This window comes from Thamnophis elegans, chromosome 12, assembly GCF_009769535.1.
Source record: "Thamnophis elegans isolate rThaEle1 chromosome 12, rThaEle1.pri, whole genome shotgun sequence".
In the NCBI taxonomy this organism is placed as follows: domain Eukaryota; kingdom Metazoa; phylum Chordata; class Lepidosauria; order Squamata; family Colubridae; genus Thamnophis; species Thamnophis elegans.
Window position 1 is genome coordinate 39,644,233 of NC_045552.1, and position 23,668 is coordinate 39,667,900.

The following is a 23,668-nucleotide window of genomic DNA, read 5'->3' on the forward strand; positions in this document are numbered from 1 at the left end:
GCCGTATCCCTCAATGAGCCTTCAACCACAGCCACATGCAGAGCTGTCCATCATGATGACCTCTGGGACTGTCTGGCTCAAAGTGGTGAGCGGATCCAGCAAGATTTCCCGTCTAAATGATGGCTCAGCTCTGTTCTTCTGGCAAGAGGCAGTGAGTAAGATATACAACTTCTCTGAACTGGGTCAGAAGTTGTGCATGCCTGATTCATGGATGGGCAAGTTTCCAATATCAACTGCCAAACGAGCAGAAACATATTTTGGAACTTGAGTTCTGATTATGTCAGGCATCGGGTACGAAAAACCATCTCAAAAAGAAGGAAAGTTGAAAAACAGATCTTGTTTTTAATTAAAGAGTGTTTAATTGAGGGAAACAAAAAGATACAAGATGTTTTCTACATTACTAAGACTTGTGGAAAAGAAAACAGAACCCAGATGATACCCTATTAAATGAGAATAGGGGTGAGGAGGGGGGAAATAGAAAAGAAAGTACTAAATATGCAAGTATATATTTAAGAGAGAGATACAAAGGGGAAAAAACATAGTTAGGATAGATTAGGGAAGGTAAGGGAATAAGGAATGATACTAAATTATATTTAGGTTTGCAACATCCCAAGAAAACATAAACTGAGATTTGAAATAGACACCTATAATAACAGAAAAAGAAAGGGAGAGAGGAGGAGAGAACGAGAGGAAGAGAAGGGAAGGAAGAAAGAGGTAAGGAGAGGAGGGTGGAAGGGAGAGAAGGAGAGAGGGTAGGAAGAGTAGGGGAGAGATAAGGGAAGAAGGAAGGGGGAAAGAGAGGAGGAAGGAAGGAAGTAGAGAAGAGAGGGAGGGAAAAAAGAAAGGGAAAATAAGATGGTGTTACAACAGGCGGAAGGGATGGTAAATAAAGCAACCCAAACTGTATATTATTATTATATATTATTATGACCTATTAAATGAAATAACAAATGTACAAGAATGACAAATGTAAAGAAGAATAACAATTATGTGAATGTATACTTACAATGGTATGTAAGAGAATAAATTTTTTTAAAAAATTAATCTAAAAGAATTGTGGAAAAGACATTTTGATGTTATTTTGATGCTGAATGGTGTAGGGCAGGAGTCCTCAAACTTTTTAAACGGGGCCAATTCACGGTCCCTCAGACTGTTGGGGGGGGCGGCGGACTGGCTAAGTAGGCATGACTAGGTGGTCATGTGACTGGGTAGGCATGGCCAATTTAAACAGTCCACTGAACAATGCACACAAATTAAACTTTAATTTGTTTTGCTCCTGGGGGTGTTTTATTTGCTTTTGTTTGCATGTTGTTCTTTTGGTTGACTTTCCTTTTTCCTATATCTTTTTTCCAGTTGTTTAGAAGCCTAGTGGTCCTCTTCAGGAAACTCAGTTTTGCAGCAATTTTTCTTAGCCCCAAGGAGTTTGAGAAAACTCTCTTTGTCTGTCTCTCTCTTTCTCTCTCTCTCTTTTGTCTTTCTTTCTTCCTCTCTCTCCCTCTTTCTCTTTGTCGCTCCCTCTTTCTCTTTCTGTCTCTCCCTCTGTCTCTCTTTCTCTCTCCCTATTTCTCTCTCTTTCTCTCTCCCTCGGTCTTTCTCTGTCTCTCTCTCTCTCTCTATCTATCTATCTTCTGGAGATGGGGGAGGTGAAAAATGGGCCGATTTCACCCATTTTTTTGGCCTCCTGGGGCATCTGTGCACCCCATTTTTCACATAACCCACCTCCAGAATGTCTCTGCAGGCCAAAATTGTTGGCCTTACCTTTCAGTTCCAGCCTGTGGGGCTCCCAAAGGTAAGTCCCGCGCTTGGCCAAAGGGTGGGCAGGGCGATGTGGGCAGGGGCAGCCTCGTGGTCAGCTTAATGGCTTTGGTGGGCCGCAGTTTGAGGACCCATGGTGTAGGGTCTCTGCTCGAGCAGAAGGTTGGACTCGAAGTGCCTTCCAGCTCTCTCTTTCTGCATTCTCTATAGGTAGTCCTCAATTTACAACAGTTCATTTAATGACTGTTCAATGTTACAACAGCACTCAAAAAAGTGACTTATGACCGTTTTTTACACTTAGGACCATTGCAGCATGCTCATAGCCATGTGATCAAAATTTGGACACTTGGCACCTTATTCATATTTATGACGGTTGCAGTGTCTTGGGGTCCTGTGATCACCTTTTGTGACCTCACGACAAGCAGACTCCATGGGGAAGCCAGATTCACTTAACAACCGTGTTACTATCTTAACAACTGCATGATTCATTTAACAACTTTGGCAAGTAAGATCATAAAATGGGGCAAAACTCACTTAACAAATGTCTCATTTAGCAACATAATTTCTGAGCTCAATTGTGATCATAAGTTGAGGACTTACATGTATTCTATTCTGATGATTTGGTCTCATTGGGAGAATGAACACAACCATATTTCTTTCATTCATCAAAAATCCTCAAAATCATGTCTTTAAAAAGATACTAGAGAAAATAGCTTTCAACTTTGGTCACGCTTTTGACTTTACCCTATGTATATGTTTTTTAAAATATGAATTGGCACCACAATTTAGATCCCCACTGCTACATGCTGGCTGACCACAAATCAAATCTTCGGATCACTGAACATGCCTCCAGTCTAAGTGAGCATTTGAATTTGTGGTCTCTAGTATGTCTACAGTGTTGGCACACTCACTTTGTGGAGCAGACTGTTCATTGTATGTTTACTACAACTAGAATTCTTTCCTCTGGTCACATGAATTAGAAAGCATATGTGTGACAACCATAAACAACAGAGCCCAACAGAGACTCCATTTCCTTAGAGCAGAGGTCTTCAAACTTGGCAACTTTAAGACTTGTGGACTTCAACTCCCAGAATTCTATGCTGGCTGAAGAATTCTGGGAATTGAAGTCCACAAGTCTTAAAGTTGCCAAGTTTGAAGACCTCTACTGTAGGGTCTTGCATAAAAACAGGGTGGGGCAACAACTGATGATCTCCTTTTATCAGTCCACAATAGAAAGCATCCTCACTTGTTGCATCATGGTATGGCATGCTGATTTGACAGCTTTATATAGAAAAACATTACAGAGGGTGGTGAGGACAGCAGAAAATATTGTGGGATGCCCCCTGACACCACTAGATGAGATCGCTAGGGCTCTCTGCCTTAGAAGAGTGAGGAAAATCCTCAGGGACGACTCACACCATGGACAGCACTTCTTTACCCTCCTACCAACTGGGAAGGAAATATAGAAGCATAGGGAGCCGCACAAGCAGGTTGAAGAACAGTTTTTATCCATCGGCTGTCAGACTCCTGAATGCAAAATAACTCCATAGCATGATGGCCTTGCAGGGCCTGCACAATGTGTAACATGTTCACATTGGTGTAATGAGACTGGGTGTTTGTTAATATGATTTATTGGGTTAGGGACTTTTTGTCTTCACTGTGAGTTGTATTGTGTTGGGGGTGGGGTGTGCACTGAGGGAGCTCAAGCAGTCTCATTGCACATATGTTGTGCACTGGCAATCAAGTATTATTATTATTTCTTTTATTCATTAAACATGAAACTCAGCCGAACTGAACATTCAATCAATATTCAATCACAAATATCAATGATGGGTGCTAACGATTGATATGGGTTGCTGCCAGCGTCCTAGGTATCGACTAAGTAAATATACGATGTTCCGAGCAGTGCAGTTTTTTGTAGTTCCGCTGGTGTTATTGCAGGAAGGTGCAGTTTCTTGATGTATCCTATAAAACTCTTGGACATGATACCAAATGCTGTGATGACAATGAATATCACTGTTACAGGTTTTATCCATAGCCATGTAGTTTTGATGGCCAGGTCGCGATATTTTGTGATTTTTTCTAGTTCATTTTCTTAGACTCTGGCATCTCCTGGTACAGCAATATCAATAAACTGTATGCTTTGGCCCTCTACAACCTGGCGTGTTGTGTTCGAAATGACGATCCATGTGTATTCAAAAGTCCCACAGGATCCCACAAGATGATGATGTTGATGTTGATGTTGATGTTGATGTTGATGTTGATGATGATGATGATGATGATGATGATGATTGCTCTAGTCAGCTGCACCTTCCTACTCCAAACTCACTTCTGGGAGATCCTGCTTTATGGTTCTTTACTTTATTCTGTTGGGTTAAAATAATGGACTGTTAACTCCATTATTATAGGAGACGATCAGGCTGAGACCAAGGGAGGGGGTCAAGCAAGTCATTAGTCTTGAATCCCTTTGCACCCACAGCAAATCTAAGCACCCCTTGACCTTCCATTGACTCTTATCTGTCACCGATTCGCTTTGAATCTTAGTAGTTCAGATTGTTGTAGAGAGTGTTGGGATGCATTAAACCTCTATTCATTTGAACTACCCTGACTCCTGCTCTCCTGCACCTGACAATTATTCTGAATCACTCTGGATACCCGATTTCTTTCTCTTAAAACTTCACCCAGAAAGAAGTTAATAACTTGTAAGTGTCCCTCTCAGGCAAATGAAGGAGCCTACTAGTTATTAATCTAGTAATGGCTAACCTTTTTGTTGTTGAATGCCAAAAGCGCACACCCTCGCATCGGCACCCATAATGCAATGTGCATAAACACCCCTGTGCCCTGCACCGCTGCACATGTGCATGCGATCCCCCCATGCTCCCCCTGCCCCCTATGCATGGGCATGTGACACCCCCTATTTTGAGTCTTGTAGGCCTCCCTGAGCCTCCTGGGAGCAAAAACGGGCCACTGCACCCACCCACCCGTGCCCCGTTTTGGGCCTAGTAGGCCTTCCTGCAGCCTTCTGGAACCAAAAATAGGCCACAGGGGACATGTAGTACCACCCTGCTCCCCCTGCTCCCATGCATGCACACATGCCTCCCCCACCCTGTGCATGCATGCGTCCCTCCCCAAATGTGCATGCGCATGCATGTCCTGCATGGACCCCACGCCCATGCATGCACGGCAGATAGCTGAAAATTAGCTGGCCGCCAGGAGGCATAGGCACATGCACAGTGGAGCTGAGCTGGGGCAATGGCTTGCGTGCCTGCAGAGAGGGCTCTGCGTGCCCCCTGTGGCATGTGTGCTATCGGCTTACCATCACAGATCTAGGAGATCTCAACCAGACCATTTTGTTTCTATGCTTTATTCTCACAGGAGTTCTGTGAAGATCCTCATTTGACTGTCCACGGAATCAGTTCCCACGATTTACATCAAGGAAGGCTGGGAAACTGTTGGTTTGTGGCTGCTTGTTCTTGCCTCGCTCTTCGGAAGAAGCTGTGGCAGAAGGTAATCCTCCAGAGGCATGAAAGTTGCATTCTTTGGTTAAAATTTAAACGTGTTGTTCCAAAGTCATATCATCTAGGAATGGTGGCCTCAGACACACCCCAGAATCTTCACATCAAAACAGGTTGCGTCCTCCTCATACCATAATGATACTTGTTGTTGTTGTTGGTTTAAGAAAAGGGAAGTTTCTGTTTTACTCTAGAGTTGTATATCTCAACCAGAGGTGGAATTCAGCAGGTTCTGACCAGTTCTGGAGAACCGCTAATGGAAACTTTGAGTAGTTCAGAGAACCAGTAAATACCACCTCTGGCTGGCCTCACCTCATCCATTCTCTGCCTCCCGAGTCCCAGCTGATCGGGAGGGAATGGAGGTTTTGCAGTATCCTTCCCCTGGAGTAGGGAGGGAATAAGGATTTTACACTATCCTTCCCCTGCCATGCCCACCAAGCCACGCCCACAGAACTGGTAGAAAAAAAATTGAATCCCACCACTGATCACAGCCTTGGTGACTTTGAGATGCGTGGACAGGTAGAATTCCCAAGCCAGCCTGCTGTGGGACGCACAGCTGTATAAGTTAAGGGTAGAGTAAGTTAAAAGCAGTTTGTGATGGGGAAATTCTGTCCCTGTAAATTTTGTCAATTGATTCAGGAGACTCCAATCTTTATGATTTTCTTTTCCAGAAAAACCTGGAACATTTTGTAGTTATTCCAGGGACGAATATGGAGAAATTACCCATCTGTACCTTTAATGGGACGTGGTGGCTCAGTGGCTAAGACACTGAGCTTGTTGATCAGAAAGGTCAGCAGTTTGGCGATTCAAATCCCTAGTACTGTGTAACAGAGTGAGCTCCAGTTACTTGTTCCAGCTTTTGCCAACCTAGCAGTTCGAAAGCATGTAAAAATACAAGTAGAAAAATAGGAACCACCTTTGGTGGGAAGGTAACAACGTTCCTTGCACCTTCGGCATTTAGTCATGCTGGCCATATGACCATGGAGACGTCTTTGGACAATGCTGGCTCCTTGGCTTTGAAACAGAGATGAGCACTGCCCCCTAGAGTCAGGAACGGCTAGCACATAAGTGCAAGGGGAATCTTTACATGTACCTTTAATGGATAACTTCAATGTAGGTTTATTTGAGAGGGATGTTTTTCTTCTTTCATTAAGAGACTGTTGCGATTTCCATTTATGTGTATAGATTTTACTCCAGCAATAAGCCAATTGATCTGGCTCACCAATGAATGTTTTCTGTCCTATGTTTGCAGCATATTTTCAGTTTCTTTGCATACTTTAGGTCATCCCAACCATTAAGGAACAGGACTGGGATCAAAAGAGACCGGAGAAATACGCTGGAATCTTTCACTTCCATTTCTGGTGTTTTGGAGAATGGATTGATGTGGTTATAGATGATCGGTTGCCAACCATAGACAATAAGTTGATCTACTGCTCTTCTAAAGAGTCCAATGAATTCTGGAGTGCACTTCTGGAGAAAGCTTATGCAAAGTATGTGGTGATTAATGAGGTATAAGTGCAGTTTTATTACCCATGCAAATAAGATTTCTTAGTATGGGGATATTTGTAGTCATTGGTCTCTTCTACAAAGATCTTGAAGTAGGTTCATACTTGTCAGAGTTTGTTGCATAAATTCAAGTCCACAAAGCACACATACATAACTGATGCAGCAGGATTCATTAACTTCTTTATATATACAAGAATAGGCTTACTTCTCAGAGCAGCAGACTGCTTTTTTGTTAAGTTTCTGTTTCAACTCTCTGCACAGACTCTGATTTGCTTAAGCTCCCATTGGCTGACTTAGTTGCTATGCCTATTAATTGGCTGACCTTGTTCCCATGTCTCTCCCAGTCCTGTATATTTTAACAATACTACTACTTCCCCATTTCAGATCCATTTCAGTATAAAGAACATAGGGTTTTAGAAGAAAATTGGATTAAAAGAGGGTCAATACTGCTGGCAAAGCAAACAAATAGCTATAGTATTATATTTTCATGGCAGTTCATTACATCATTACTTCCATAACTATGTAGATATAGAGATTTACATTTGGAAGAACAGTTCGGCAGAGTTAAGAGAAGGTGGCAGTGAAGATAGTCCTGAGATTTTCCAAAATTCATTTGAAGCTCCACACACTATTGTCTCTTCTGTTGTGTGAGAACCCCTGGAGAGTTCAAGAAGGTCAAGTGTAGTTCAGAGGTGGTATTTGGCAGGTTCTGACCAGTTCTAGACAACAAGTAGTGGAAATTTTGAATAGTTCAGAGACCACCCCTGGTTGGTCACGCCCCCATCTACTCTCTGCCTTCTGAGTCCCAGTTGATCAGGAGGGAATGGGGATTTTTCAGTATCCTTCCCCTGCCATGCCCACCAAGCCACACCATGCCCACCAAGCCATGCCCATAGAACCGGTAGTAAATTTTTGTGTCTGAAACTCTGCATCATGTCTTCTCTAGGATGGCAGGTTGTTATGAAGCCTTGGATGGGGGCAGCACAGCTGAGGCGATTGTCGATTTCACAGGGGCCGTAGCAGAATCCATCAACCTGATTGATGGTAAATATGACCACAGTATCATCGAGCAGGTGAAACTCTTTAGAGAATTGCTGAAAGTTCATAAAAGGGGAGGATTGATCAGCTGCTACATCATGGTAAGTGCACCGAGAACAAGCTGTGATGTGCCCTTTGGTCTGTGTTTAACTCTTTATCAAACTGTCATTCCCATAAGGTAGATCAGACTAGGCAATCAATTCCCTAGAAGGCTAAAGTCTCTTTATTGAGATTGACTCTAATACAGAATCTAGCAAGTCTGATTGTGCTATATCTTCTCCCCCTTCTTATACTCAAGCGAACCAGGAAGGTGTCTATCTGAGCCACTTCCAAATGTTATCTATTTCTCCGGACTTAAACAAGTTTCAGTCCTTTTGGCCTGTATATCTCCATCATGGTGATCTTCCTTACCCTTTCCACAAACTCAAGAAAAGAGGCAAGATGGCAGCCTGTTCATTCTGCCAATTAATCTCTGGATTTGCCAGAAGGATAGAAGTCCCAAATAATAAACCCAGTTATCAAATAGGTCTCTATGAAAGCATCCAGAAATCCACCAAGCTGTAGACCTCCAATGCTACATACATGCATCCAGTAACATGTTCCCCTGAAAATAAGACAGGACCTTATTTTCTTTTCACCCTCACCCCCAAAATAAGCATTTGGCCTTATTTTGAGAAGGTCTTATTATTTTTGAGGTGGAGGAGGTGGCAAGCATGGTCACTTCATGGCTGCTGCTGTGTTGCAATATTTTTAGGGAGGCTTTATTTTCAGGGAGTGCTTATTTAAGCTCATACGCTCATAAAGCCCAATTGGGCTTATTATCCAAGGAGGTCTTGTTTTCGGGGAAACAGGGTAATCTCTTCGAGTCTGAGACTTCTATCCAGATGTTGAATGCATTTAACTATCACAGTGCAATTACAAAGGAACAGCAAACCTTATATGAATGCATTGTTGCTTTCATCATTCCTAAAGTGCTTTTCCAAAAGGCGAACTGGACTTCCTTAGGGTATTTTTTGGTTGAAAAATGTTTCACTTCACATCCAAGATCCTTCTTCAGGTCTGAAGAACTGAAGAATATTGGGACATTCATAACCTGCTGATTGAGAATCTCCATAGACATACTGCTTTCATCATTTTCATTTTCCCCTTATGGACACCGTTTTTTTCATGTGTTCCTACAGTAGCTCTGTTGATGTCTAAACTATTTATTTATCTTAAGAGCCGAGGTGGCGCAGTGGTTAGGGTGCAGTACTGCAGGCCACTTCAGCTGACTGTTATCTGCAGTTCAGCGGTTCTAATCTCACCGGCTCAAGGTTGACTCAGCCTTCCATCCTTCCAAGGTGGGTGAAATGAGGACCCAGACTGTGGGGGCGATATGCTGACTCTGTAAACCGCTTAGAGAGGGCTGAAAGCCCTATGAAGCGGTATATAAGTCTAACTGCTATTGCTATTGCTATTGCTATTTTATTTATTTGTCAAGCATGTATAAGGTAACAGATATAAGTGTAAACATGATTATGAATACAGGAAATGGATACGAATAAGTGGGGACAGTAGGACAGGGACGATAGGCACGTTGGTGCGCTTATGCACGCCCCTTACAGACCTCTTAGGAATGGGGTGAGGTCAACAGTAGACAGTTTAAGGTTAAAGTTATGGAGGTTTGAGGATGTAACAACAGAGTCAGGTAGAGCATTCCAGGCATTGACCATTCTGTTGCTGAAGCCGTATTTTCTGCAATCAAGTTTGGAGCGGTTTACCTTGAGTTTGTATCTATTGCGTGCTCGTGTATTGTTGTGGTTGAAACTGAAGTAGTCATTGACAGGTTTTTACCCCCTTTTTCAGTATCAAATCATCCATCTAGCAAAATTAGCTCCCCGTCCCTCCTGTTAAAATTACCTCAGGAGTGAAGCAGAATTCTATGCTTTTGGAGGAGAGAGAGACAGACAGAAGAGAGACAGAGACGGAGAGAAGGAAAGTGGGACTGGAAGGAGAGAGGGTTTCAGCCCATCTGCTTGAAAATAGCCTAATAATTCAAAGACCCATACCTAAGCATAATTGAATTCCCTCAAGGCTGTTGCCTTTACAATAAAGAAAAGCATTGACTGATGTGGGAAAGGACTTAAGTGTGAAGGTTTTCCTATTTTGGCTCTTCAGTAGAAATATCCCTCCCACTTTCCTCCCACATGCGTGTGGACTAGGCAGAGAAATGCTCCTCCATCATTTTATTACCAATTGTCCCAAAGGTGCTTTTTGAAGAAGTGGTCTTAACTACTCTCTAAAAGGATGCAAATGACCAACTGTCTGTAAGAGGTATAAATCCTTCCATTCCCCACCATCCAGTCAGAGCTGAAGAAGCTTCTTGGATGAGAAGCCACAAAGAAAAAGGAGTCAAGCTATTCTCCAAAGCACCTGAGGGCAGAACAAGAAGCAATGGGTGGAAACTAATCAAGGAGAGAAGCAACTTAGAAGTAAGGAGAAATTTCCTGACAGTTAGACCAATTAATTAGTGGAACAACCTGTGAATGGAATGGAAAGGAAGGGAAGGGAAGGGAATAGAATAGAATAGAATAGAATAGAATAGAATAGAATAGAATAGAATAGAATTCTTTACTGGCCAAGTGTGATTGGACACACAAGGAATTTGTCTTTGGTGCAGATGCTCTCAGTGGACATAAAAAGACAAGATACCTTCGTCAAGAATCTTAAGGTACAATACTTAATGATAGTCATGGGGTACAAATAATCAATCAGGAAACAATCAATACCCATATAAATCGTAAGGATACAAGCAACAGTTACAGTCCTGCAGTCATAAGTGGGAGGAGATAGGGGAAAGGAACGATGACTAATAGTAATAGTAGTACAGCCTTAGCGAATAGTTTGACAGTGGTGAAGGAATCAAAAGTTATGAATGCTCCAACACTGGATGTTTTTAAGAAGATGTTGGATAACCATTTGTCTGAAGTGGTGTAGGGTTTTCTGCTTAAGCAGGGGATTGGACTAGAAGACCTCCAAGGTCCCTTCCAACTCTGTTATTTTATTCTATCTTCAAAGAAAAACCAGAAAGTCCAGTTGCTTCTTGAAAAAGCACCTTTGGGACAACCACGACCTGGACAATTGAGAATCTCCATACATTTGTTACCAATTGTCATTCAATTGGACGAGATATTTTGGCTTGGACAATTATGTCCAAGAAGAGAAGAGAAGAGAAGAGAAGAGAAGAGAAGAGAAGAGAAGAGAAGAGAATGTCTGTGAAAATCTCATGGGTAGAGTATGGAGATCTTGCACCTTTTAGGGACAAAGTGTCTAAGGGCTTTGCCCAAATGTCCCATCTTTCTTTATATAGTCATTCTCCAGTGGTGACTTCTCCAATTGAGTTTTTTCAAACAGTATTACAATCAAAATAAAAGGGAAGCCCATCCTTGGAAAATCACTAGGGAGTTTCTTCAGACAAATCCTTTATCTAATTTGTCTGTGCACAAGTTGAGTGGACTCAAAATTGCTAGTTGTAAATGACTTAATTTCCCCCAAATCACCTCAGTCCAAATTGCCTTCTCCAGTGCCACACAATTCACTGAAAAAGGGTTTCAAGAGAGATTCTGTGTAGCCAATCTGTCCTTTTCCACTATCTTCTCTGCAAAAGTTTTTATGGGAATATAAACTTGGAAGGGACGCAGTGGCTCGATGGCTAAGATGCTGAGCTTGTCGATCCAAAAGGTCAGGAGTTTTGCAGTCCAAATCCCTGCACCATGTAACGGAGTGAGCTCTCGTTACTTGCCCCAGCTTTTGCCAACCTAGCAGTTGGAAAGCACGTAAAAAATGCAAGTAGAAAAATAGGAACCACCTTTGGTGGGAAGGTAACAGCATTCCATGCACCTTCAGCGTTGAGTCATGACGGCCATATGACCAGGGAGACATCTTCGGAAAGCTCTGGCTCTTCAACTTTGAAATGGAGATGAGCACTGCCCCCTAGAGTCGGGAACGACCAGCATGCTTGTGTGAGAAGAACTTTTACTTTTGGAAGGGACAACAGGGAAGCTAGAGTGATATTGCGATAAGTTGAGAATGCATCACAGAATGTCTCCAGATCTCCTGCAATGGATGGGTTGTAGCCATACTAGATTTTTTTTTCTGGAAACAAATCCTTGTGGGAAGAATCTGGGGTGAAAAGATATTTGGAAACCATCAATGCAGCCATTGTGTCTCCTGAAATGCTATTGACCTTTGTAGAAATGTCCACCCCTTTGGAATGGGACAAAATATGAGTAATTCCTGGATTGGATTTTAGAAATAATTAAAATGAGACATGTCCAAGCATGCTTTGTCATGCATTCCATTTATGTCCTTGTTTACCTCCCATGTGCATAATCAACTTCACACATGCGCGCGCGCACAAACACACACACACACACGTCTCTCTATATACACTCACTGGTTGTGGATAAATAAGGACTTAATGGTGATCTTGTAAAATCTTGAAGAGCGATATTATAACAAAACAGAAAACCAGCACAAAAGCCTTCTAGATAGCCAACTAAATTCTCCAAGAAGCTCTATCAACCAATTCTTATCCCAATCTTGAAACATTGATTATTGGCTGCAATTCAGCCACGCTATGTACTGCGTTTTCCCCAAAATAAGACAGGCTCTTATTTTCTTTTGACCCCTGAAATAAGTCCTTGGCTTTATTTTTGGGAAGGTCTCATTATTTTTGATGTGTGCAGGAAGTGGCGAGTGTGGTCACCTCATAGCTGCTGCTGTGTTACAATATTTTCAGGGAGGGCTTATTTTCAGGGGAGAGCTTATTTTAGCACATGTGCTCAAAAGCCCGATTGGGTTTATTATCGGGGAGGTCTTATTTTCAGGGAAACAGGGTAGCACCGAAGAGCAAATGTACAAATGTTCAATGCCTAAGAATGGTACAACTAAATTAGACATCTGGCTGAAATCAATAGGCACTGGATCTTCACTCAAAAGTTTATCTGTGAGACAAAAAATACAAACTCTAAACTTCAGAACACAACTGTCAGCCTATGTTTCGCTACTTGCTTTCGGCTGCCATTGAAACGGGGGAGGGGGAGGTCCGGTATTTGGGAAGGGAAGTTTAAATTACAGGAGAGATTGTGTAAAGGGAGTTTTGTTCTCACCATCTACTGTGCATGCTGGAGATAGTGATGGGAGCCGCCTAGGCCAACTGTCCTGCATATCAACCTGATGATGTTTTTTGAAGATGGAACTCACGTGACACCTGAGGGATTTGCAGATTGGACTAGGGATGGGGTCACCAGGGGGAGGGTGTTGGGTCACATATTGATATCTGTTGTGGCTCAGTAGGAGCCTTTGGAGCTGCTATCAGACTCTGACATAGAAAGCTCCTGTGAGTGGTTTCAGGATGCTCACAGGAGAAGATAACAAGCAGCTGTGGCTCGTTAAGGATCTCCTCCTGCAGATAAAAGACTAATGGTGCCACGCCCTAGTTGCAGAAGTCAATTCTGTTCCGTTCCATTCTGTTCCGTGCCTGGCCTAGTCAAGTCTCTGCTTGTTTGCAATCATTGAGAAGAAGCACTTGGATAAGTGATTTGCTTTATATAAACCTGGTTTGCTGTAAGAGTTTTGCATTTGCTGTTTAACTTTTTGCCAGAGAATTTATCTATGTTTATTTTGGGCTCACAGCCAGCAAAAGCCAGGACTGATAAAAATATTTCCTTTGAAGTTCTGTCTGGCTGTCGTTTCTGAACGAACAAGGTGGGGGTCAGAACAGATATCTATGATTTCGCGGGCTTTTGCCTCAGATCTTGCTTTGCTTAGCTGTTATCTTTTTTTTTATATATATATATTTTATTCATTTTCACATTCCATTTTACAATCACTTATATACAGGGTATTTGCTATAAGAAAAAATAAAAATAAAAAAATAAAACAAAATAAAAAAGAAAACACAACTCATCATTCACAACCCCACCTGACACTTCCATCCTCCATACACCCCATCTACCCCCTCCAACTTTCCTTTCCTCCCTCTAACACTCCCCTCCTACTTCCCTTTCCCCTCAAACCTTCCTTCTCCCCTTACTCCCAACACACCCTCCTTACATTCCCCTTACTCCTTCCTTACTCCTCCCTCTTCTTTCCCTCTACCTCCCTCCTTGGTGTATGCCTTTATTCAAGTGTTGTTTAATCTGATAAAAAGTAAAATAAACCAAGGAAAAAAAATATAAAGAAAGAAAATAGAAAAAAAAAGGAAAAAAACAACAACCGTATATAAGTGCATTCTTGTTCTTATTGAGACTATGTTAACACCCACCCACCCACCCCCCATAAATCCCCATCCCTAATCCTCCCGACTTCCCAGGGCCCACACCTGGCACTGCCTTCTATCTAAAGTATCTTGTGTTCGTATGGATTAAAAATAAAAGTAATATATTAAAGGAAAGAAAAACAAGAAAAAAGAAAGAAAAGAAAAAAGAAAAAAGAAAAAGGAAAAAAAAGAAAAAGAACTCTTTGTGTTAAGCTCAGCCCCCCATCTTTATCTATGCTTAAATAGTGTAAGTCATTCTATCTATATTTTATTCTCGTCTCTTACTTCTTTGTTATTTACCCCAACCTCCTGTAGACTCTCCCGTTCCTCTTCCTTAACCTTGTATTCAGATAAACATTTATACAAATTTGTATAGGCATCAATATACAGTCTAGCTCAAAAGTAATCCCTTCTAGTAAAATTTAAGCAGCATATTCAAATATTACTTTACAGAAGAATAATCAAACTTTCCCTTCTAATAGGATTTAAACAGCGTAAATAATCTTTCTTAACCTTATTTTCAAACAGTAATTCAAAATAATCTAACCAAACTTTCCCTTCTTAGTAAAATTTAAGCAGCGTGGATCAAGTATTACTTTACACAAAAATCAGTTTACATTCTATCTTAAGATGATCCCGACCGGCTTTCCCTTCTAATAGGATTTAAACAACGTAAATCATTCCGCATGCATTTTACCCTCATCCCTTGCTTGTCTGATATTTACCACTATCAAATTTATGCAGACATTAGTTTAAGATCTAGCTCAAAATAATTTCACCAAACTTTCCCTTCTAATAAGAATTAAATAGCATGGATCATTCCACATATTCAAATAATACTTTCAACAAGAATCAGTTAACCTTCTGTTTTAAAAAATAATCTCGTCCAGCTTTCCCTTCTAACAAAATTTAAACAACATAAATCATTTTGCATCCTTTTACATATATACATTCAATATCACCCCACCAATATACGTAAATCATTCCGCATGCATTTTACCCTCATCCCTTGCTTCTCTGATATTTACCACTATCAAATTTATGCAGACATTAATTTAAAATCTAACTCAAAATAATTTCACCAAGCTTTCCCTTGCTTAGCTGTTATCTTTTAACAACCAGTAAAAGTACTCTTAATTCTGCAAAATGTAGTTAAGTGGTTTCTTTCTTGGTTGCTGAGGGAGGCCGGCTTGACAACAACAGTTTTCCATGACCTCCTCAACCTCATGAGTGGAATAATATGATTATTATTCTGCACTAATTAATTCTCAAACAGAACTCTGGCACAGGTTTCAAACACAGTAGAGCTTGATTCCCTTGTAATTATTTAATTTAATATTCTTCATATTCACTTATCCGTGTGACCATCCCCTTTCCCCATCGTAAGAAAATTCTTCTTTCTTTTGACATGCAATTTACTCTACAGTATTGTAGGGTTCTACAAAAAATGTTTCTTTGGTATTTTTTTCCAGGCATAAATAAACCTCTCTAGTAAGAAACCTTCCTATTGGTGGATTGTGCCATTTTTACTCTAAAAGAAATCCATGTTGTCAACTTCACACTTCTATAACCCTAGAAGACTCCCTAGTCTCTTTCTGGTACAGGATATTCTGTGGATTACATATTACGAACTTAACGGGGGATTCAATTAAGTGTGTCCTACTTGTTTCAGTAGGGAGATTATTCATTTTCTCTGCTGCAGGATATGTTAGAATATTCATGACTGGGAGAGACATGGGAACAAGGTCAGCCAATGAATAGGCATAGCAACTAAGTCAGCCAATGGGAGCTTAAACAGATCTGAGACTGTGCAAAGAATTGAAACAGAAACTTAAGCAGTCTGCTGCTCTGAGATGTAAACTAGCAGTCTGTCCGGGCTTGTCTGCTGAAATGAAACTAACTGCTTGTGTTTGCCTGTAATTCTCCTGCCTTGTGTTTACTTGGAAGAACCACCTGTTGGTATTGTACATTTATTCATCTATTCTTATATATATATAAAGAAGTTAATGAATCCAGCTGAACCAATTATCTGTGTGTTCTTTCTGGATTTGAATTTATGCAACAAACTTTGACAGAATATTCATGAGGCATAGTTCATTTCATACTTGAAGAACACACCTACTTCTTTGGAGAGAATTTAATAAAAAAAATTTAAAAATCCCCAAATAAAATATTAAGATAACAGAAGGAATTCCCATAAGACAACTGTGATACTATATACCAAAATAGCAATGCTACACATTTGAGTTTTCATTCTAATCGTACATCAACATCAGGGCTGGGTTTCAACCGGATCGCACTGGTCCCTGCGATCCGGTTGGTCGCCGAACCCGGAAGTAAGTAACTTCCGGGAACGGCGAAGCCCCCCCCGCGCCCGCGCGCGCCCGCATACCCGCGCCCGCTCCTTACCCGGTTTTTTCAAATTTCGCGCTTTCCACGCATGCGCAGAACGCCTGCATGATCCTCCAGGAGCAGCTGGAGCATCGCGCAGACGCTAGTACGCATGCGCGCGTGCATGCGCGCACACGCGCGCCGCGTGCATGCACGAGGACGCTGCGTGCGTGCGTGCGCGAGGACGCTGCGTGCGTGCATGCGCGTGCCGCGTGCGTGCATGAGGACGCCGCCGGCCTCGTTCCAACCGATCCGGTTGGAACGGGGCGAGAAACCCACCCCTGATCAACATGCATTCATGACTTACTCAGAAGAACAGGGTGGAGATGGTACATCTAGGAGTGTTTGTGTTTCTACTGCTGAAACACATCTTGAGTGTATGCCTGAACAGAACTTCTCAAGTTTGACTGACATATGTCATTAGCAAGTTCTGGACATTCTTATTATATCTTAAGAGGTAGGTGAGAACAGTAGTATCCCATTTAGCCCAATAGTAAACGATAATATACAGTTAGATGGAACAATATTTAGAAGCGGTTGCTATTAATGGGAGAAACCAATAACCACAATGAAAGTTTGCATTAATTTGTGTTGCTTTTATACCTAGCCTGAATCCTACAGTGATTTTGAAGTAGAGACGGACATGGGTTTAGTCAAAGGACATGCCTATTCAGTGACGTCTATCCTGAAAATGTCTGTTGGAAAGAAGGACCTGTGCAGTGGAAAGTCTAAGAAACTCTTTATGATCCGATTAAGGAATCCTTGGGGAAACAAGGAGTGGAATGGAGCATGGAGTGATGAGTAAGTAAGCCATACTTTAAGGATGAGAAGAAGCATTAGAACCAAGATCACGAGAAGTGTTAACACCACTTTCTAATGCCTTGGTAAGACCAGACTTGGAATACAGCATCCAATTTTAGTCGCCACGGTGTAAAAAAGATATTGAAACTTTATAGAAAGAGCACAGAGAAGTACAAGATGAGAAGTGGGCTAGAGGCTAAAACATATGAAGAACAATTGCAGGAATTGGGACTCTGGTCTAGTGAAAAGAAGGACTAGGAAGTGATAGGATAACAGTGTTCCAATATCTCAGGGGCTGCCCCAAAGAAGAGGGGGTCAACTTGTTCTCCAAAGCAGCTGAAGGCAGGACAAGAAACAATGGATGGAAACTAATCAAGGAGAGAACCAACCTAGAACTGAGGAGAAATTTCCTGGCAGTTAGAACAATCAAACAGTAGAATGACTTGCCACATGATTTGTGGATGCTCCAACATTGGAGGTTTTTAAGAAGAGATTGGACAGCCATTTTTCCAGAATGCTATAGGGTTTCCTGCTTGAGAAGGGGGTTGGGCTAGAAACTCCAAGGTCCCTTCCAACTATGTTATTAGTTTCTAGCTTTGAATGAATTACAAGGGCCTTGTAAAGTTACTTGCCAACATGAATGGAAATATTTAGATGTGGAAACAAAATTAAAAACCTGCCAGTTTAAGATATCAAAAAAAGGGGGGGAATACAAGTCTATTAATTTTCTTTAATGGCTATGACGAAAGAATGAAAGAATACTTACCGGTAGATATTTACAGAAGACACAAAGACTGGAGAGATATTGCAAATGGTAGAAAATGGGAGAAAGTCAAAATGGTCTTAATGAGTTAGAGAAGACGCCTGGAAAAAGCAGAATGAAATTCAATATCTGAAAATTCTCCACTTGGGAAACAAAAATATGGTAATGTAGAGCAGTGTTTTTCAACCTTGGTGACTTTAAGTCTTGTGGACTTCAACTCCCAGAATTCCCCAGCCAGCTGTGCTGGCTGGGGGATTCTGGGAGTTGAAGTCCACAGGACTTAAAGTCACCAAGGTTGAAAAACACTGATGTAGAGGATGAGAGGTGGAAAAAATCTGGAAAGTGTAAGTAGACTCCAAACTGAATATGAACCAGTTGCATGATATGACTGCTAAACAAAATGCAATTTCAGAAACTCTCAACAGAAGTAGTTTAAATTAATTGTTCCGTCAAATTCTCCACTGCTTAACACCAACTGAAGTAGCTGGGTCGAGACTTGGGTATGGCATCTTAATAAAAATTCTGAAGTTCAGTTTTTCTAAATTTTCTTAAAATGCCATACCCAGGTCTGGGGACGAGTACTTGAGTTGCTGTTAAGCAATGGAGACTTTGACCCCACAATTACCGTAATTTAATTTAAACTCATCTCAACTATCTTTGAACATTAGGGACAAAGAAAAGCTGAAGATTACATTTTATGAGAAGATAGAAGGATTTGTGCCAGTTCAAACTGCAGATATACATTTTTTCATCAACTTAGCCAAGTTTATCCAAGTTTTAAAATTTATTTTTTTCCTGTCAGCTCTCCTTCAGGGTCAGGCTTTTGATAGCCCACTGGGGGAAAAAAAACAAGTTTTCCCCTAGATTCCTTTTAGAAAGTTTATTGGAGAGACTGGGCTCAAACTGCAGAAATTTCAGCAAATGCATTACTTTCACTTTTAGAGACCAAGAGACTAAGCAAAAACCTAAGTCCATCTAAGAGGAAATTAAGTCCATCACCTTGAGAATGAATTTTTTTAAAACTTGCTTTCAAAGGAGGAAAAATAATTGAGGAATTGCTCCAAAGTTTTGGAATAGCACCTCTGGCTTAGGGAAACAAAAGAATACCAGTTAGAAGGTTATCTTTCTCAAAAACCTTTGAGAAGGAGTTCAAAGTAGGCTGGGTTGTCCACAACGCACCACTAATGTACACTAGATGCTCTTGTATTTTAAAAAATGGATAAAATGGGTGTTTAACTTTTTCCCCTTTCTTTCTCTTAGATCCGATGAATGGAAGAAAGTGACCAAATCAGAGCGCACAAGATTAGGCCTCACCCTTGAAAATAATGGAGAATTTTGGTGAGCTCAGTTAATCCATGTCCATGTCATGTTTAGTTTTGCTTCTAATAATCCTTAGTGGTGGTGTCTTCTCTACAGAAGAAACTATTTTTTCCTGGTACAAATTCCCATCATTCATTCATTCATTCATTCATTCATTCATTCATTCTCTTCTATGCTATCCAACATCTAATTGCACAGAGCAGTAAACATAGGAAGAAATAAAGAATCAGAAAATTCAAAATTTCAACACTCAACAGCATGTCTTATAATGATACTAACAAACTTGACTATATTCTCACTCATAACATCCCTTGAATGTTCTCTCCCCAAATCCATCTTTTAATTTTGTTCCAGGAACACATCTGGGAGGAGGTAATTCAATATATAAGTGGAAGCTGTTTCATTAAAGTAGGACGCCATTCTTGAGACGAATCTGCTGTGGGACTCCTTTGGAGATAGTATCTTCATCAAGATCTCTCCCAAATCTTACCAGATGGGAAGATTTGGTGGAGAATAGGTAGCCTCAAAGATGGCTCGACCTTGAGCCATGTAGGGTTTTAGTATTTAGTTATGTAGGAAAAAATAAAATGACCTGGCATATAATCCTAGTGTCAGGCCTACAGCCATATTCCTCTTGGATCTTAGGCCTGCCACACTCTATTATTTTATTATGCCTTTTCTATTGTGGGAAAATGGGAGAGGAGATTGTACAGAGTTAGATGCTATGTAGCCATAACAAAATTCTTTCTAGAAAGCCAAGGTCATCCTTTGTCTCTGCACCTCTGCACTTGACCGGAACTGGATGGGTGGAACTGCCAGCATGGTCGAGGACTACCGGTAGAACATTACTCTGGTCAGATGCATAAAACCAAGTTGGTCTATTCTTTAACTTTAGTCAATGACCAATATTTCATCTAGAAAGGCGTAAAGGTTAAAACCTGCTACCTAAAATAAAACCAAATATTACAGTAAATAGCACCGGTGACTATTAAAATATGATCACTAACTATTGTGGGAAGTAATATTCAGCAAACCTGGTGGATCTCTGTTTATTCTTTAATAATTCATATCTCCATCTGCTGCAGTGGTGAAATTCAATTTTTTTACTACTGGTTCTGTGGGTGTGGCTTGGTGGGCGTGACTTGGTGGGTGTGGCAGGAGAAGGATACTGTAAAATCTCCATTTCCTCCCCACTCCAAGGGAAGGATACTGCAAAATCCCCATTCCCTCCCCATTCCAGGGAAAGGATACTGCAAAATCTTCATTCCCTCCCTACTCCAGGGGAAAGATACTACAAAATCTCCATTCCCACCCCACTCTGGGGCCAGCCAGAGGTGGCATTTGCCGGTTCTCCGAACTACTCAAAATTTCCGCTACTGGTTCTCCAGAACTTGTCAGAACCTGCTGAATTTAACCCCCGATCTGCAGGCATTCCAAAGAATTTAAGCTCCAAAGCCTTCAGAATAAAGAATGGAAAAGATTGATGGAAAAAGGGCGAAAAACAATTTTGTTTGTTTTTCCAGCCTCAGCTGATATCAAATCTAAGAAGTAGACTATACATTGGAGGAGAGGTGTTATTTTTATATGAAAAAGAAACATTCTCTCTTCACCCACCCACCATTCATTAAATAATGTGCTTTTTGTCTTTTTTTAATCCACTATGGTTCAGGATGACATTTGAAGACTGGTGCAAAAACTTCACCGATGTGGACATTTGTCGGATTGTGAATACTTCTCTCTTCAGTATCCATAAGACCTGGGAAAAGAAAATGTTGCGTGGACAGTGGACAAAGAATCCAAATGCCATGTTAAATCGCTCTGGAGGGAGTTTAAACAACGAAGCCACCTTTCTCCAAAACCCTCAGGTTTTCATATAATTTACATTTGATGCATACATAATTTGGGTCTTCTGTGGGCATAAACCTAAACCTAAAAAGATTCGTTGTTCCAATATTAGAGGGGATCCTACAAAGACAAAGGAGTCAAACTATTTTCTAAAGCACCAAAAGGCAAGAGAAAGAAACAACGGTTGAGAACTAACCAAGGAGAGAAGCAGCTTAGAACAAAGGAGACATTTCCTAACACAGAAACAAAACAGGGGAAAACCACCTTTGGGTTTCCTTTTGCTGGTATTTACATCATGTTAATTAATTGAAAACTGCAAATGCAACTACCGCTTATACATGTAATAGTTAGATCCATGCAGCTATTCGGTTTTTAAAAAAAAGCAAAATGCATTCAGAGCATGTATATACCAGAGGGGGTATTCAGCAGGTTCTGACCAGTTCTGGAGAACCGGTAGCGGAAATTCTGAATAGTGCATACAATGGATAAATACCACCTCTGACTGGCCCCACCCCCATCTATTTTCTGCCTCCCGAGTCCCAGATGAAGAGGAGGGAATGGGGACATGAAAATGTTTAATACTGGTCCATGTTATGTTCCACAGGTTGCATCAGACCACTGCTTTTATGCAGGAGACCCTATACCATTTCAGACAAGTGGCTGTCCAGTCTCTTCCTAAAAACCTCCAGTGATGAAGAGCCCACAACTTCTGAAGGCAAACCATTCCACTGGTTAATTGTTCTCACTGTTAAGAAGTTTCTCCTAAATTCCAGATTGCTTCTCTCCTTGATCAGTTTCCATCCATTGTTTCTTGTCTTACCTTCAGGTGATTTGGAGAATAGGTTGACCCCCTCTTGGAAAATAAAAGAGCAACAAAGATGATTAGGGGACTGGAGACTAAAACATATGAAGAACGGTTGCAGGAACTGGGCATGGCTAGTTTAATGAAAAGAAGGACCAGGGGAGACATGATAGCAGTGTTCCAATATCTCAGGGGCTGCCACAAAGAAGAGGGAGTCAAACTATTCTCCAGGGCACCTGAGGGTAGAACAAGAAGCAATGGATGGAAAGTAATCAAGGATAGAAGCAACTTAGAACTGAGGAGAAATTTCCTGACAATTAGAACAATTAATCAGTGGAACAACTTGCCTCCAGAAGTTGTGAATGCCCCAACACTGGAAGTCTTTAAGAAGATGTTGGATAGACATTTGTCTGAAATGGTATAGGGTTTCCTGCCTAGGCAGGGGGTTGGACTAGAAGACCTCCAAGGTCCCTTCCAACTCTGCTTTTGTATTGTATTAAATTGACCCCCTCTTGTTTGTGGCAGCCCTTCAAATACTGGAATACTGCTATTGTATTACCCTAAGTCCTTCTTTTCTCTCCCCCCACCTTTTCTCTGTTGATCTTCTAGTCCAGTGATGGCTAACCATTTTGTCATTACGTGCCAAAAGCCCACACACACATGTGGCACCTCCCATGTACGTGCCTGCACCCATAATGCAATGCATGTATGACACACTGCATCCCTCCCCACGCATGCAACCATGACACCCCCCTTGTGCCCTATTTTGGGCCTAGTAGGCCTCTCTGCAGTGTCCTGGGACCAAAAATGGGCCGCGGGGGTGTGGCACACCCCCACGCTTCCTCACCCCTCACACATGCATGGCAGAGACCTGAAAATCAGTTGGCCAGTGGGAGGCATGCGCACACATGTGCAGTGGAGCTAAATTTGGGTGACAGCTTGCGTGCCTGCAGTGAGGGCTCTGCATGCCACCTGTGCCACATGTGCCATAAGTTCGCCATCCCAGTTCTAGTCCAATCACTTGCTCAGAGCAGGAGTCCTTATACTATCTAGGATAAATGGTTGACCAATCTACTCTTGAAAACCTCCAGTGATGGTGCGCCCCAAACCTCAGAAGGCAGCATTTAAAACGATTCTCTCTCTAGATACTGTACACATTTCTAAAACTATTTCAATGTTTTATTTTCTGCGATCTGCATTGTGACATTTTGAGAAATTATACCCTCTGGTGATTAAGTTCCATTAGAAGTTTTGGCATCAAAGCTCCCAAAGATCAGATGTCACAGCCAATTGTCTTTAATTGAAAGTAGGCACATACTGTTTTTATCCCTCAGCTATCCCAAGATAAACAGCATCACTTCATCTCCTTAAGGTTTAAGAAGAAGGAAAACTAATCCTTGAGTTTCATTCTACAGGTTGAACTTTGATCTGCCTCCTATTCATTGCCTTATGTCACTAAATTTGTCTTCAAAGCAAGCCTGGCGCTAGGCTAGTTATATGTTTTGGCATTTCAGTTTACAACATTGGCTAATCAGATACCTTCAGAGGTTCCATCAATAAGGCTGATAAGAGTTCCCATAACTCAGAATTAATCTTTAGGAGGTTTAGTATTTTCCAAGTATCTACTTCAACAT

General features: G+C 41.3%; 1 protein-coding gene across 5 annotated transcripts in view; it reads left to right on the forward strand.

The window, feature by feature from the left end:
* The window catches only part of CAPN6 (calpain 6), a 108,545-nt gene that overhangs the window by 33,626 nt on the left and 51,251 nt on the right, over window positions 1-23,668 (forward strand). For all 5 annotated transcript variants that reach the window (XM_032227400.1, XM_032227399.1, XM_032227397.1 and 2 more), the window contains exons 3-8: window positions 5,131-5,262; window positions 6,549-6,757; window positions 7,720-7,912; window positions 17,111-17,304; window positions 19,328-19,405; window positions 21,057-21,252. In XM_032227400.1, coding sequence (XP_032083291.1) covers window positions 5,131-5,262; window positions 6,549-6,757; window positions 7,720-7,912; window positions 17,111-17,304; window positions 19,328-19,405; window positions 21,057-21,252 — 1,002 coding nt within the window. The remainder of the gene's footprint in view (window positions 1-5,130; window positions 5,263-6,548; window positions 6,758-7,719; window positions 7,913-17,110; window positions 17,305-19,327; window positions 19,406-21,056; window positions 21,253-23,668) is intronic.